This window comes from Citrus sinensis, chromosome 3 (genome assembly GCF_022201045.2).
Source record: "Citrus sinensis cultivar Valencia sweet orange chromosome 3, DVS_A1.0, whole genome shotgun sequence".
Classification (NCBI taxonomy): Eukaryota; Viridiplantae; Streptophyta; class Magnoliopsida; order Sapindales; family Rutaceae; genus Citrus; species Citrus sinensis.
In genome coordinates, this window is record NC_068558.1 from 21,792,515 (window position 1) to 21,807,223 (window position 14,709).

A 14,709-nucleotide genomic window follows, 5' to 3' on the forward strand; every position below is an offset into this window, starting at 1 on the left:
ATCTTCTCCTTGATCAAGAAGGTGAACAATTCACCTCAATCTTCCTTGTCCACCGTCCCTACTTTCAACACCCTGTCACCAAACTCTTCTGGACACAGGACCAAGCCTATGAGTGAAAAATCATCCCTCATAGTTTTTCCCTGACACATGACCCTAACATTGTCTCTACCCTGAAAAATTACCTCCTTGAACTAAATCATGTTCAGCCCACACCAACTGACATTCAACATACCTCCATCGGTTCACACCATGAACTTATGGTCATTCCCACTGCTAAAATTTCCTCACCCAGTAATTCTCCATTCACTGGAATACTGATTAAGGAAGAAAGGCCAGACTATACCAACACTCTTTTCCAAGATTCCCAAGATCCTTGGGAAGAATTCACTTCAATCCTGCATCCTACAAAAACATTTGATGCACCTTCAACCAGTTCAGTGCCGCCAACTGATTTTCCAACTCACCAATACAATTCCCCTCTACCTTGGTGGAAAGAACCTTTCGCAGAAGTCGATAGCAATGTTGACAAATTATCCTCCTCTCATAGCCAATGATGATCCTATCTATGAGTCTCATGATTGCTGCCTCTTTAAGCTTTTATTTGCTTGTAATAATTGCTTTTACTTTTACAAAAAACAAAGCATCTACTTTTCTAAAAGCTTGCTTTTATTTTTGTTTTGTAATCATGTTGTTTGCTTTTTCTTTAAGAAAAGTAGGATACGGTCCTATCCTATCCCTTTCATAATTATGTTTTTACTTTCGCATTATGTTTTTACTTTTACAAAAGGATAAGGGTCATGTCTTATCCTCTCTCCAAGAGTTCTTCTATATAAGAAGAACTTATCTCAGTTTGTATTCAGATGACGTTTAAGAAAAAAAAAATCGTGCTTTCATAACATGGCAACTTAAGTCCCTCCTTCTTCCTCTATTCTCCTTAGAAAACAATAGACTCTCATAATAGTTCATTTCGATCCTATAATGAGTATACTCTACACTCGCCTCTTTGTAGGATCTTGTGCATCAGAAAGTTTTAGGCTAAGAATTCCAACGTTCCAACCACAGTTCATCCTATCCAGCAGCCAAGGAGTGGCTTCCCTTTTGGGTGGTAGTGGTTATCCCGAGACTAAATAAAAATTAAAAAAATATTTATATTTAATGGAAGGTGGGGTGGGGTGGGGAGTACAAAACCAAACCTCACCCCATTAAGAATTTAGAGATTATTTATCCTCATTCCCCACGTCATTTCCCAAAAATTATTGAAAATTCACCCCATTTGTGGTGGAGTTCCATAGGACCCTAAATCCATGGAAGATTTTGCCATCCCTAACCAAGTAAATAATTAGTCCAAACTCGGAGGCTAAGCCAGAATGTTCGCCTTATTGTAAAGATTGTATTGAAGGAAACCAAAGCTATGCATTTGCGAATTTATTTATTTTTTCTTTATAATTCATAGCACAAATGACATAATTTACAAGTCCAACAACCTAAGAAAACATATCAACAATGTTATACTTGAATGAAACAACAAAACCAGGCGCGTCAATGCAAATGTAAAATTCAGTTAGAAACCATGCTCAAAGTCTCTTTGACAAAGCCATCACCTGTCCAATCTTTATCAGACTGCAGTCCTTTCCTGACTGCTTTCCTTTGTTGGATTGCTTCTTGTTGCATCCTTACTAATTCTGTGTGTGTGGTAAAATACTCAATAGAGGCCCTGGCAAAAACCAAACAAGGAAAAGGAAGGAAAAAAATTCAGTATACCCAACAATTCTTAAAACTTACCGTTTTTATGGATAATATGATCTAGTAAATACTGCTTACCCTCTGAAATCTTCTATGGAGGAAAAATTGTGCATTTTCATGAAGTCCTTCAACTCCTCGCAAAGTCTCTTCACGAGACCGTATCCATGCATCATAACCCCCGTGCAGACCTACAGAAAGGAAATGGCACATGAAACTTTGCAATTACATGTACATATTGAAAAATCTTCATTAGAAAAAAAAGAAATAAATACATGGGCTTGAATATTTTGACTCATATGATTGCAATGACAGTTAATTCCACATATCATATTTCATGCTAAATTTTAAGGTAAATGTCAAGGATATCCCGATGTTTTGATGTCGGGCAAACATAGCAGCAGCAGTAATAGAGAACAAGCTCAAGCAAATTAATATGTATCAGGCAGGCATGAATGTCGATTTGCATTGCCTTTGTCTGATGAGGTTCACTCAGAAAAAAAAAAGGAAAAACAAATTGATGTTGCAAAAGAAAACTAATAACAAGGAACAGGTTTGAGGCCTACCTGAACAGTATTTGCACCAAGAAGAATAAATTCGGCAGCATCGCCACCAGTTTCTACACCTCCAATGCCAGAAAGTGAGTAATCCTTGTCATTGAATTCCGACTTCATCATTTTGGCTATACTCATTACTTTTCCTAATGCAATAGGATGGACTGCCTTGCAAGAATAGCCCCCAGGTGTAGAGTATCTGATGACAAATTTCAAAACACAATTTTCTTAGATCAATGCTAAGCCAATGGAAAACTCACATATTACTGAATCTGAGAATGCAAACCCCTCGACACAAGGTTCAGGACGCAAAGTTTTCAGATCAATTCCCATGACGCTCATGATTGTGTTAATAGCAGATACTCCCTCACTTCCTGATCTGAGAGCCACCCTAGCTGGCTATATACAATGGAGGATAAGATCAGTTATCACTAAAATAATGAAATATGCATCTTGAAAATTAAATATCGAAAAATATCAACAGAATTTTTTGTGTTCACATGATAAAACTGCACAAGTAATTATAAGAATAACAATGAACTTTAAATTAGAACTCTAAGAAAAAGAAAATTAATACAAGAACCACATACACAATACTGCTAATTGAAATTTGATGATCATTTAGAAAGTTCAAAGGAATTTTTTCCTGTGGACTTTTCAACTCGAACAAGAGTCTGCGAATCTACACCAGTAAATATTAACTAAAAGAAAAGAATTCAGTAATTACACAAAGCATAAACAAGATTTTCCCTTCTTTAACATAATTTTAGCACAAGAATCTGTTCAGGTGGACAATCGTAAACAGAATTGTGAAATCAAGTAAAAGAATAGGTTTTCAATTATAGATAGTCATCCAGGTCCAGAGTTTTCATATCTTATTGGTAAAGACAACATTTGCAATGGGTCATTATCTATGTCCCTGCTGCTACATGCTGTTAGTAAATTTTTAACCACCGTATCACTTAAATATATATGATATGACGAGTGCCCTTAGTAAAGTGGTCTGCTGGTTTACACAAACTATCAAATAAGCCTTTGATATTATAAATATTAAAGAGACCAGATCTAGTGCGCGTCTGCACGTGTGGCGGGTATTCATTGGTGGAGCTACGGGCCCCACAACATAACTCCACCAATTATGTATCACCCCTCGCACAGTCATGACCTGATCGAAAGTCATATATAAAATATAACTTAAATATTCTAAAATACAAAAGACCTTCCAAAGTAACCAGTCTCTCCAACAGCTAATTTTGACTTAAAAACAGCTCAGTACTCTCATAACAAGTCTTTCCCATACTAGAATGCATGATTATATATTTCAAAATAGATGATAATATTCATGTATGCACGTCTAGGAATTAACAGGAGAATTCATATCATCTATAATTTCATCCCTATTTTCATGAAAAAATATTCGAGAAAAATACCAAATTTAATATCCAAGGTTCATAAAAAGCATACATCATAAAACTCATAGGCATCCCCACTGATCTCTTATGTTCCTTCACAAATAGATTGACATATAAAAGTATCTCAATCCAAAATTATACTCAGTTCTAGTACAATGTCACCAATAAAATCAGAAAATTAAAGCAATGCACGGCATGATGCAATGTTTCATAAAGACTCATGAGCAGAGATGACTCATCAGCCACTAGATTAATGGAATTGAATAGATAATAGTGTAAAATTAAAAAGAATTATCACATCTAAAGCTAATTATAAGTAGTATCACCTCTAAAGCTAATTAGAATGCATATTACTGAACAATGTGGCGTGCACAAAAGTTTCACATATATGCTTACCTTATTTGAACCTAAAAGTTAGAAGTCAACACAAAGTTTCATCATACGCAGAGCTCACCTCTGTAATGTCAGTAATGTTAGGAGTCATCTTTGCCCACACAGGAACAGTAGCTTTTGCATTTATCCAACCACAAACTTCTTCCAACAGCCTACAATCTTGGCCAACAGCAGCCCCCATTTTACGTTCCGGCATGCCATGTGGACATGAAAAATTAACTTCTATTGCATCCTATAAAATAATGCAGGAAAAAAAAAATGACGCTAACACTTTTAACAGAAAGATGCATGAAGAAACATAGAACACTAGGTAAAGATATCTTACAATTCCTGTTTCTTCCACTCGATCAATAAGCTCCTCCCATGCAGCTTTGTTATACTCTTCCATAATTGAAGCGATGAGAATCTTATCCGGATACAATGCTTTTAATTGTTTAAATTCTTTCAACATTGTTTCAAGCGGCCGATCGCTAATGAGTTCTATGTTCTCCCACCCAATAATTTGCCCTTTGGCTGATCCATTCGCACCTGCTCGCAGGCGGGCATATCGAGGAGTTACGTTTATAACTTTTGCTGCATCTAATGATACCTAGCAGAACAATTTAAGAACAGTAATATATTCTCAATATCAAAACATGTAGAATTGCAAATTCCTAGATTAATTTATATCAAATCAGAAGAATTCTTGAATTGGTCTCAATTTGAAAAGTGCCAACTGAACATACTCTTAAGCAATTCATTCTAATTTATTTAAAACTGGATAACCCAAATATCATAAGCAACATGCATGAGAATTATTAAGTTCAAGAAGTCAAGTAAATTTAATCAAATTTAAAAAAATGATAAAGAACTTACAGTTTTAGCAACAACAGCACCCCAGCCTTCATCAAAGGCTCGCTTCATGACAGTGTAGTTGGTGCCAGGTGGACCCGATCCGATAACAAACGGGTTCGGCATCTGCAGTCCATTTACTGTAATACTCAAGTCTGGCTCTGCTGAAGCTGAATCAGAAGCCAAAACCCTCAACCCAATTCGACTAGGCAAGCGCAATCCTGGCCGACGATTCACAGCAAAGGAGGTGTTGCTGTTGCTTATGATCTGATTCAAATTCAATGATGCCATGGATGGAGATAAAAGGAAATGAACAAGATTGAATCTCACTCAGTTCTAAAGATTCTTTTGGGATCAGAGAGAAGCTTTATGAATTCGACTTAATAATAATTTACGATAACAGCTACAGCTCAATTAAATAATTTAATATCTATAATTTATAAGGGAGAGATAGCGGTTGGATATGGAGTAGATGTGGATATAGATTATTATTACGAAATGTCGCGCTGGACTCATTTTGCGTGTAACTCTGGAGTTGACTTAGATTGCAGACTTTTTTTAATAATTATTTATGTTATTATTGTTTTTTAAAAGGGAAATAACTGCCATAATTTCATTCATTTGTTACCGTGAGGAATGCTAGATATGAGCGGCTGTCTCGCTTATTTTAAATTTCACAGATGTCTCATAACACATTTTTTTTAAGAGTTTCTGGGTCAGTCGCTCACTACCTCAGTCGCTTATTTTAGATTTGACAGGTGTCTCACAACATATCCTTTTTATATTTACTGACAGCATATATGTATTTTTTTCTCTTGTATCATTATTTTATTTGACTTAAACATCACCCAAAACTTTCACAATAATTACATTATACTATTTTAATTTTACAACATTACCCCTTCAACTATAAACTTTCTTGAACACTTTTAATTCTCAATTGTTTCTCCTCAATCTTAAGAGAAGCCACATGAATGCAGAGATTTTTTATTTTTGGAATAAAATTTTTGTTTCAAAATATCGTTCACCAAGTTCTCTATAAAAGGCCAAATTTGTTTTAGTTTTTACTCTTTTTATTAAATATATATTTCACAATATCACATGAATTATGTACACCGGTGAATTTTAATTTAAAATTAAAAATGATTTAATGTTAATAATTTTTAGATGATTTGAGTCGTTGTATGTAGTAAAAGGTTGTGTATTTGTTTAATAGTTATATTACACAATTTATTAAGTTATTTGGTCTTTTTTCATTGCATTAAAAAAAATCTTTGAAATTATGTCTAAATAATTATCAAATTACATATTTTTAAATTTTGAAAACTAAGTGGGTGCACATATTGCTAAATTTTATATAAAATATTATTGTTTATATTTTTTCTTGACCCATTTTGATCAAGACATGTTTGAAATATTTTACTCTAGATAACTCTCCAAATAATTGAAAAGGTATCAAAAAATAATATGTTCATTTGTTGTTTATTTATTTAATTCTTTGTGTTATTCTAAAAAAATTTACATGGAACTTAGACTGCTACAAATATAGTTTAAAAAAAAAATGTGAGGTACAATTTTCTCACTTAAATATAATAGAATTTATTTTAAGTATTATTAATAATAATAATAATATTATTATTATTATTATTATTATATAAAATATTTAATTCTAAGTTATGATGACATAAGCAATGAGATAAGTAATAATAACATAAGTAATGAGATAAGCAATGATGTAAGGGAAGTGTGTAGAGAAAGTTAAGAATTTTAGAATTTAGTAAAGTATTTATGAAGATTAATCTCAACCATTGATCAAGAGTTATGGTGGCAAAATCCTAGCCATCCATTAGCCTTAAGAAATCCTATAAATACCCCCTAACTCCTTTCATTTTCAATCCAACCTAGAAAGTTCATTTTCTTCTATTCTAAGTCATAATATCAAGTGTAGAGAAATCCTTAATTTAGAAAGGTCTAGAGAAGTCAAGGTCAAGAGGTAAGTAACACTTCAACTGCAATGTAAGGACAAAAAATTTTTCATACTTAACTTCAGTTTTAACCATTCCTATATGTTGTGATGGCTATTATGATGTGATTAGTTATAATCTATGTTACTTAGTTACGTTATGGTCGGCTCTGCCGCCTAAGTTATGATACTTTGTTACATTATGATTGGCTCTGCCGCCTAATCTATGATACTTAGTTATGTTATGGTCGGCTCTGCCGCCTAATCTGTGATACTTATACTTAATTATGCTATGGTCGGTTATGCCGCCTGTATTAAAGAATCTTGTTCTTAAATAGTGTTGTGTATTAATTCTGTTATGCATCTAGGAACTTTAAATGTTATGGCATAAGTTGCATTAAATGCATGCATATCATGGATTACATTATGAAGAAGACATTTTAGAAAAAGAATTTATGAAATATAGGTTGTTGTACTACTTAGTGGCAAAGTTTCCAAGGAGGGCAAGCCCTCAAAGCTAAGTGAAAAGAAATCTTTTGGGGACGGCGATACGTAACGCCCAAAGGATCAACTAATGAGGCCCAAGGGCATATTGTTTAAAGAGTAAAAGTGACAACCTTGTAGTGCAACATACCTAGGGCCCTAATGAAGTTGTTTTGTATTTTCTAAGTTTCTTTTAAAAGCTTAAGATGGTCATCCATATTCATAATAATTTATACATGCATAAAAGTGTTATCTTACTGGGCATTCTCTCATAAAGTCCTTACATTGCAGGTAACAATGAGTAGGGCAAGTTCGCGCCAAGTCCTAACCAAGATGAAGTGCATATGAGCATAACAGACCTTGCGATTTTAAGAGGGCTCAACTTTGTTTAAATAAAAAAAATAAACATCTTAGCTTTATGTAATAATCAAGTTTTGAAATAAATTATGGAATCTCTGTATGACTTTTACTTTATGAAGAAAATTTTGTTTGTTGTGTTAAACTTTTAGAAATCGTATTAAAAGTAACTATGTTTTAAATATTTTAAAAATAGATATTTAAGTGGACTGTTGCAAATTGGTATCAGAGCCCAAGGTTTAAAGCGATTCTGTAGACCGTCCATAGGCACAAGTCAAGGGGAAGGACAAGGCTCGGCTTTTTAGTAAAAACATAGAATTAGGTTAGTTAGAAATCTTACATTTGCTTTGTTTGACACATAGAAATTAGATTAAAAACTCGTTGAGATGTCAAGCGCTAGGGGTAATAGAAGAAGAAGGGCGAAAGGAACTGCAGGGGAGCAATCTGCAATTGATCGACTTACAAACATTGTGGCACGACTCTTGGAAAGAGAAGTTAGAAGGGATGAACATGCTCATGCAATGAACAACGCCGGAAGCGAATTTAGAAGATTAAATCCACCACATTTGAAGGCGATGTAGATCCTATCGTAGTAGACCAATGGTTGCGAACCATGGACATAATGATAGAAGTAACCAAAGTGCCAGAAGAAGAAAAAGTCACTTGTGTCTCCTTTATTCTACGAGGAGCGGCAGAATATTGGTGGGACTTTATCAAACGAATCCCTAATGAAGCATTGATGCAATTGGTGGAATTTAAAGAACACTTCTATAACAAATACTTTTCAGAGACGGCTCAGTCATCTAAAAGAAGAGAGTTTATTTATTTACAACAAGGAAGGATGTATGTGCTAGAGTACATCCGAAAATTTGATGAGCTCTCTCGATATGCCCCACATATGGATGCAACAGAAGACTTGAAAAAGGACCACTTTATACAAGGATTATGCAAAGATCTCGCAAAGGATTTAAAGGTGGCAGGAGTTCGTGATGCTTCCTTCAACGAACTCATCGATGGAGCCTTGGTAATTGAGCAAGCAGATGAAGAAAAAAAGGAAAAAAAAACGAAGAAACAAAGGAAGTGTGGAATAGGGGAACTTTGTAGAAAGACAACGCTCAATTAATAATAAGAGAAAGGGAATGCCAGTGGTCCAGGATCAGAGTAAAAGCAAATGCCCAAAGAATCATCAGAAGGAAGTCCCACGAAAGTCAAAGTGCAATCAAAGCAGCAGAACTCACCCTGGAGAATGTTGAGCAAATACTATAACATGTTTCAAATGTGGAAAGGAAGGAAAATTCATCAGGGACTGCCCAGAAAATGGTATGCAACAAGAAAAGGCTAATGCTCGAGTATTCACACTCAACAAGACGGATGCGGAAGGAACCCCGCAGTAATATCAAGAACTGCTCTAATTTCAAAGGCGCCCTATAGGATGGCCCCATCAGAATTAAAGGTGTTAAAGAGTCAATTATAGGAGTTACTGGACAAAGGCTACATACGCCCAAGTCATTCACCATGGGAAGCACCAGTATTATTCGTAAAAAAAAAGGATGGATCCATGCGAATGTGCATTGACTATCGAGAGCTAAATAAGGTAACTATCAAGAACAAATACCCACTTCCACGCATAAATGACTTGTTTGATCATTTGCAAGGAGCATCAGTATTTTTAAAGATTGATCTTCGATCAGGATATCACCAGTTGAGAATTAGGGAAGAAGATATTCTTAAAACAGCATTCAGAACATGTTATGGATATTATGACTTTGTTGTTATGTCATTTGGACTAACTAATGCCCCAACAGCCTTCATGGACCTCATGAACAAAGTATTTAAAGATTTCCTAGACAAATTCATAGTGGTGTTCATTGACGACATTTTGATCTACTCACAAACAAATGAAGAGCATGTTGAGCATTTACAGATCGCTCTTCAGACCTTGAAGGAGAAGCAACTTTATACAAAACTCAAGAAATGTGAATTTTGGCTTGAAAAAGTTATATTCCTAGGACACGTCGTGTCTAAGGATGGAATTTCACTAGACCCCTCAAAGGTGAAAGTCGAAAGCCAATGGTCCCAACCAACTAATCCCAAAGAAGTCAGAAGCTTCTTAGGTTTGGCTAGATACTACCGAAGATTTGTGGAAGGATTCTCGAAGATCGCGATGCCATTAACCCAGTTGACAAAGAAAAATGCCAAGTTTGTATGGACCTCAGAATGAGAGAAAAGTTTTGAAGAACTAAAATGACAACTGGTCACTACTCCAATCCTAGCCATTCCTAATAGCTCTGAGGATTTTTTCATTTATGGCGATGCCTCCACAAATGGCATAGGGTGCGTCCTCATGCAAATGGAAAAACCATTGTGTATGCTTCTAGACAATTGAAGGAATAAGAGAAAAATTATCCAACGCATGATTTGGAGTTGGCAGCGGTGGTACACGCATTAAAAATATGGCGTCATTATTTAATGAGGGCAGATTGTAAGATTTACACTGATCATAAGAGCCTCAAATACTTCTTTACACAGAAGGAGTTGAATATGCGACAACGGTGTTGGCTAGAGCTTGTCAAGGATTACAATTGTGAAATAAACTATCACCCTGGAAAAGCAAATGTATATGTATGTATGTATGAAGAGAGAGAGAGAGAGAGAGAGAGTCTTTCTCTAGTGAGAGCACCCTCACTTTAACAAAGTAAGGATGCTGTTGGCCTAAACAGTTATATGGTCTTTGATTTTCATGATAACAAACAATGCATTAAGGGTATATTGGTGTGTGTGTTTGTATATATATATATATATATATATATATATATATATATATATATGTTTCAAATCTCACTAGCTTTTGAAGGACAAAATCATACATGTGAGATCAAGTTCAAGGTACTCAATGGAAAAAGGACAAAAAGCAAATCAAGTCAAGGACAAGCATAAAAGATACTAGCTTAGGTGATTTCTTTTATTACATTTCTTGTAAAGCAAGTATGATTAAATTTATGCATGATTAAGTATTTAAAATGTCAAATTAATTTTCATGACATTTTAAACAAATCATTATTTTCGTAATATAAAAGGTTCTATACTTAAAGGAAAAAATGATTTTATGAAATTAATTGCTTTCAAGTTTATGGAATAAATTGAAAATATTTTAAGAACTTTTAAATCAACAGTATTACTTTGAAATTCTGGACATGGACCTATTTGAAAAGTTCTATAACTTTTTGGGCCATGATGTAATTTTACAAAAGTTTAGGGCCAATTATAATTTTAGAAAATTAGCGGCATAACCGTTTTATTATAGCAGCTAACTGATAATTTTCTAGCAGTTTTTGGAATCAAACAACAAATCGTTTACTAACAAGCAGCAAGCCGACTTTGGACAAAAGAGTTTCTGGAATCAAACGGCAAACTGATTAAATTGCAAGCAGCAAGTTGGCTCCAATCAGTGGACTCTCAAATTAAATGGTAAACCGACAACCCGTAGGCGATGACCAATTGTGAAAAATTTTCAAATTGTTTCATAACGATAACTTGCCACATAAGCCAAACGACGATCCTTTTCATAATTAACGACAATCTGATAACGCTTAGAAAGTGAATAACAACCAGTTTTCTTGTTACAACTATAAAAAGTCAAATCAAACTCATTTCAAATGTGTTCTTCAATCTTTTTCAAGTTTAAACTTCTTCATACAAATCATCTTGAGCTTTCATCTGCTTATTCATATACATTGATTCATTAGCTCACTCTTGTAAGGAGTGTGACCTTTGTAATCTTCATTTTAACATCAAAAGTTGAGTGATTATCGTAAGTGTTGGGAACTTTGGAGAAGATGTATGGGATCATCTCGAATTGTAAAGTTACATTGACACCTTAGAAATCAATTGTAAACTTCTTGAAGCCTTGGGTTGTAAGGCTTGATTAGTGAAATCCTCAAGCTTGGTTTGCTTGGAGGCGTGAATGTAGGTGGGTTGCCGAACCATGCAAAATTATCGTGTTCATTTTCTCTACCCTTGACTCTTTAAATTTACTTGTCGTTGAAATTATTATTATTATTGGTTGTGGTAATTCTTGGTATTGATTTGTGGTATTGTTTTTTGAAGATTTTTTTAAAAACCCAATTCACCCCTTTCTTGGGTTGCCTAGCTAGAATTTGGATTGATATCAGAGTGAGGTTCTGTTGCTAAGACTTAACTATCTAGAGTCAAAGATCCATAGCAAGCCAAAGTAGCTCAACCTTCATGAAAGGTCCATCCACCACTAGACCTCTATTTTTTTAATGGTAATGACTATCCTTATTGCAAGACTAGGATGAGAATCTATTTACAAGCCATAGACTATAAAATGTAGGAAATGGTTTGTAATGGTCCTTTCATTCTTAAGAAGAATTATAAAAATGGAGCAGAAATTCCAAAACCTTCAAGTGAGTGGAGTGAGTTGGATTAAAGAAAGATGTCTTTAAATTCTAAAGCCATGAATGTTTTATTTTGTGCGTTAGATAAAAAGGAATTTCATAGGCCTCAGGTTGCTCTAATGCTTATAAAATTTGGAGAAAACTTAAAGTTGTCTATTAGGGAACTAATCAAGTAAAAGAGTCTAAAATTCACTAGACAATATGAGATGCTTCAAATGGAGTCATATGAGAGTGTTCATGATATGTACACTAAATTCACCAATATCATGAATTCTCTAGGAGCACTACGAAAGACATTTACTAATAGTGACAAAGTGAAGAAGATTATTAGTGATATGAACCCCACCAAGAACTGACGCGACCCTAATCAATTTAGTCTCCAAGATCAAATCTAAATCTAGAATGGAACCTCGAGCCGATGCTCAAGGAAAGCATGAAACTTGGTATGTGAGGACGCCACAATCAGTTACGGATGATCTGATTGATAAGTCAAGAGTTTGAACACCACATAAATCTAATAAGTTCAAAGAGATTGTATAAGAACTAAAGAGAATTAAAGAACAAATATTTAAAATTGGTAGTTTATAGTGAAATTTGAAAGCCCTATAGCAAATTCAATTTCCACTAGACAAACCGATAAACAATCCAGGCACATTACAATATCCAAGGTTTTGAAGAGACAATAAATCAATTGAAATCATACCAATCTGAAGAGACAAGAAATCGAGAGAAGTTGCAGATGTGAAATTGGGAAAGATGAAGTCCTAAGGCTGAAAGAATAAGTTCTAAGACAAAAAAATAAAAATTAAACCATAAGATATATAGAAAAAATTAATATTCTTTAAGCAACTATCAAATCTAATAGGTCAGCTTAAGAACACAAATAGATTTCCCACAAATGAAATTGAAGTGGGGATACATATAGAATGACAGAATGGATGATATCATTCAAAGTTTGGACAAACCTCCTTATCATTATGATATTTGATGATGTTATGTGAACATTACATTGTTACGCTTAGCACGATGAAGGACCTAATTTCATTTTTCCTTTTCCCCGTAGCTGCCAATTGCTTTGCGTCCATTGCAGCCATTTCAAACAACAACTTACACTAGTGCTTTTCTATGTTGTCGTCGGCACAAGGAGAGAGCCTCCATTATGCTGCATGACCATCGCCACCACCAGCAACTGATTTGTGCCAGAAATGGCCATTAGAAGGTCACCCCCTAGTCTGCTACAACTGCAACCAACATGAAATAGGCTTTGCTACAACTTTATTGCTTCTTTTTGTGGTCACCACATGCGACTAGCAGTGGCCATGAGCACCCCCACGCTTACGCTGCATCAAGAAACGTAGCCCGATTATAATGCTTCTACCATGGTTGCTATGGATGTGAGCATCTACCTATGTCGATTGAGAGAGGTTGTGAGGAGGCTAGGGTTTCAGGGGGTTTTATGAGAGAAGAGTTTGGTGAGACAATAGGTGGAAGCCTCAACACTTAGAAATAAAAAATCGAGGGTTTCTTTTTAATTTTAACTTTTAATTTTTATTTTAATAGTTTATTTTTATTTTATAATAAAAATTTTAAATATTTAATATTTTAAATTTATAAGCAAAATATCATCGTTCCAACTTATGTGAAACGATAACGTTTCTTGATTCATATAATATTTTATTTTAAATAATACCAAAAATTTCAGTCAAAAAATCATCAAAATCAAGTCAACACTAAAATTTTATCATGAATTCTTGATATAATATATTCTACCACAAAGTTGTCATATATTCTTGACATAATTTATTTCTATCACGAGTCCGTCATGAATACTTGATAGACAAAATTTATCATGAATCTATCATGCTTTTATGACTTATGCCATTTTTCTTAGAATCTATCACAAAGTGTCTGTCATCTATTGCAAGTTTTTTTATAGTGTTGGATACTTTCATGTTACGAGAATATACTACTTTTCTTTTTGGATACTTTCCTATTTCTTGAGGAGGCAAATGGCGAATGGCGAAACAAATTAGTTATTTCTGTTTTAATTGCCTAGTTTCCATTTTAATTGATGTAAGACATTTAAGCTGATTAGGATTCTGATTTGATTTAGAGTCTTTCCTTATTTGCTTTAGATTAGGATTCTGATTTGATTTTGGTTTAAAATTTATTTATGAAAATACTAAGGGTAATTATGGGGCGGAATTTCTTGTAACCAGTCATATATAATGTACTCACATCCAATAAGAAAGATAGATTAGTTTTAATACAATTAGTGAGAGAGTTAATTCTCTTTAGTTCTTAAACTAACTCTTTCAACGTATCGGATTTCCATGGCATTCAAATTCTTGACTTATCAATAAGATCATCCATAACTGATTGTGGCATCCTCATAAATGATCCATGCTTTCATTGAGCATTGGGTTGTGGTTCCATTCAATTCTAGGTTTAAATTCGATCTTGGAGACTAAATTGATTAGGGCCGCATCAGTTTTTGGCGGGTTTCATATCAATATATCTCTTATAATTTACTTCCTGTGATTATACGTGGGGGGTAC

General features: G+C 34.3%; 1 protein-coding gene across 2 annotated transcripts; it reads right to left on the reverse strand.

Annotated features, from left to right (window-relative positions):
* Nucleotides 1–1,399: 1,399 nt before the first annotated feature.
* On the reverse strand, nucleotides 1,400–5,389 carry LOC102610369 (dihydropyrimidine dehydrogenase (NADP(+)), chloroplastic). 2 transcript variants are annotated; one of them, XM_006493202.3, is made up of 7 exons: nucleotides 4,955–5,379; nucleotides 4,425–4,688; nucleotides 4,161–4,331; nucleotides 2,581–2,693; nucleotides 2,307–2,493; nucleotides 1,822–1,931; nucleotides 1,400–1,714 (listed from the first exon to the last, which is right to left on the reverse strand). In XM_006493202.3, exons 1-7 carry the CDS (start codon nucleotides 5,219–5,221, stop codon nucleotides 1,558–1,560), a joined length of 1,269 nt encoding a protein of 422 aa, XP_006493265.2. In that variant the 5' UTR covers nucleotides 5,222–5,379; the 3' UTR covers nucleotides 1,400–1,557. The 2 variants fall into 2 exon arrangements, with proteins under 2 accessions (XP_006493265.2, XP_024949210.2); XM_025093442.2 differs by lacking the exon at nucleotides 4,161–4,331 and having other exon boundaries at nucleotides 4,955–5,389.
* Between the last annotated feature and the right edge of the window lie 9,320 nt (nucleotides 5,390–14,709).

Bases quoted from the DNA above. Each gene is read 5' to 3' on its own strand.
- LOC102610369 (XM_006493202.3), bottom strand. From the start codon at position 5,221: ATGGCATCATTGAATTTGAATCAGATCATAAGCAACAGCAACACCTCC. The intron at 2,494-2,580 runs GTTTGCATTCTC...ATTTGTCATCAG, and splicing joins CCTGAACCTTGTGTCGAGGG to ATACTCTACACCTGGGGGCT. The intron at 1,932-2,306 runs GTAGGCCTCAAA...TCCTTTCTGTAG, and splicing joins TTGGTGCAAATACTGTTCAG to GTCTGCACGGGGGTTATGAT.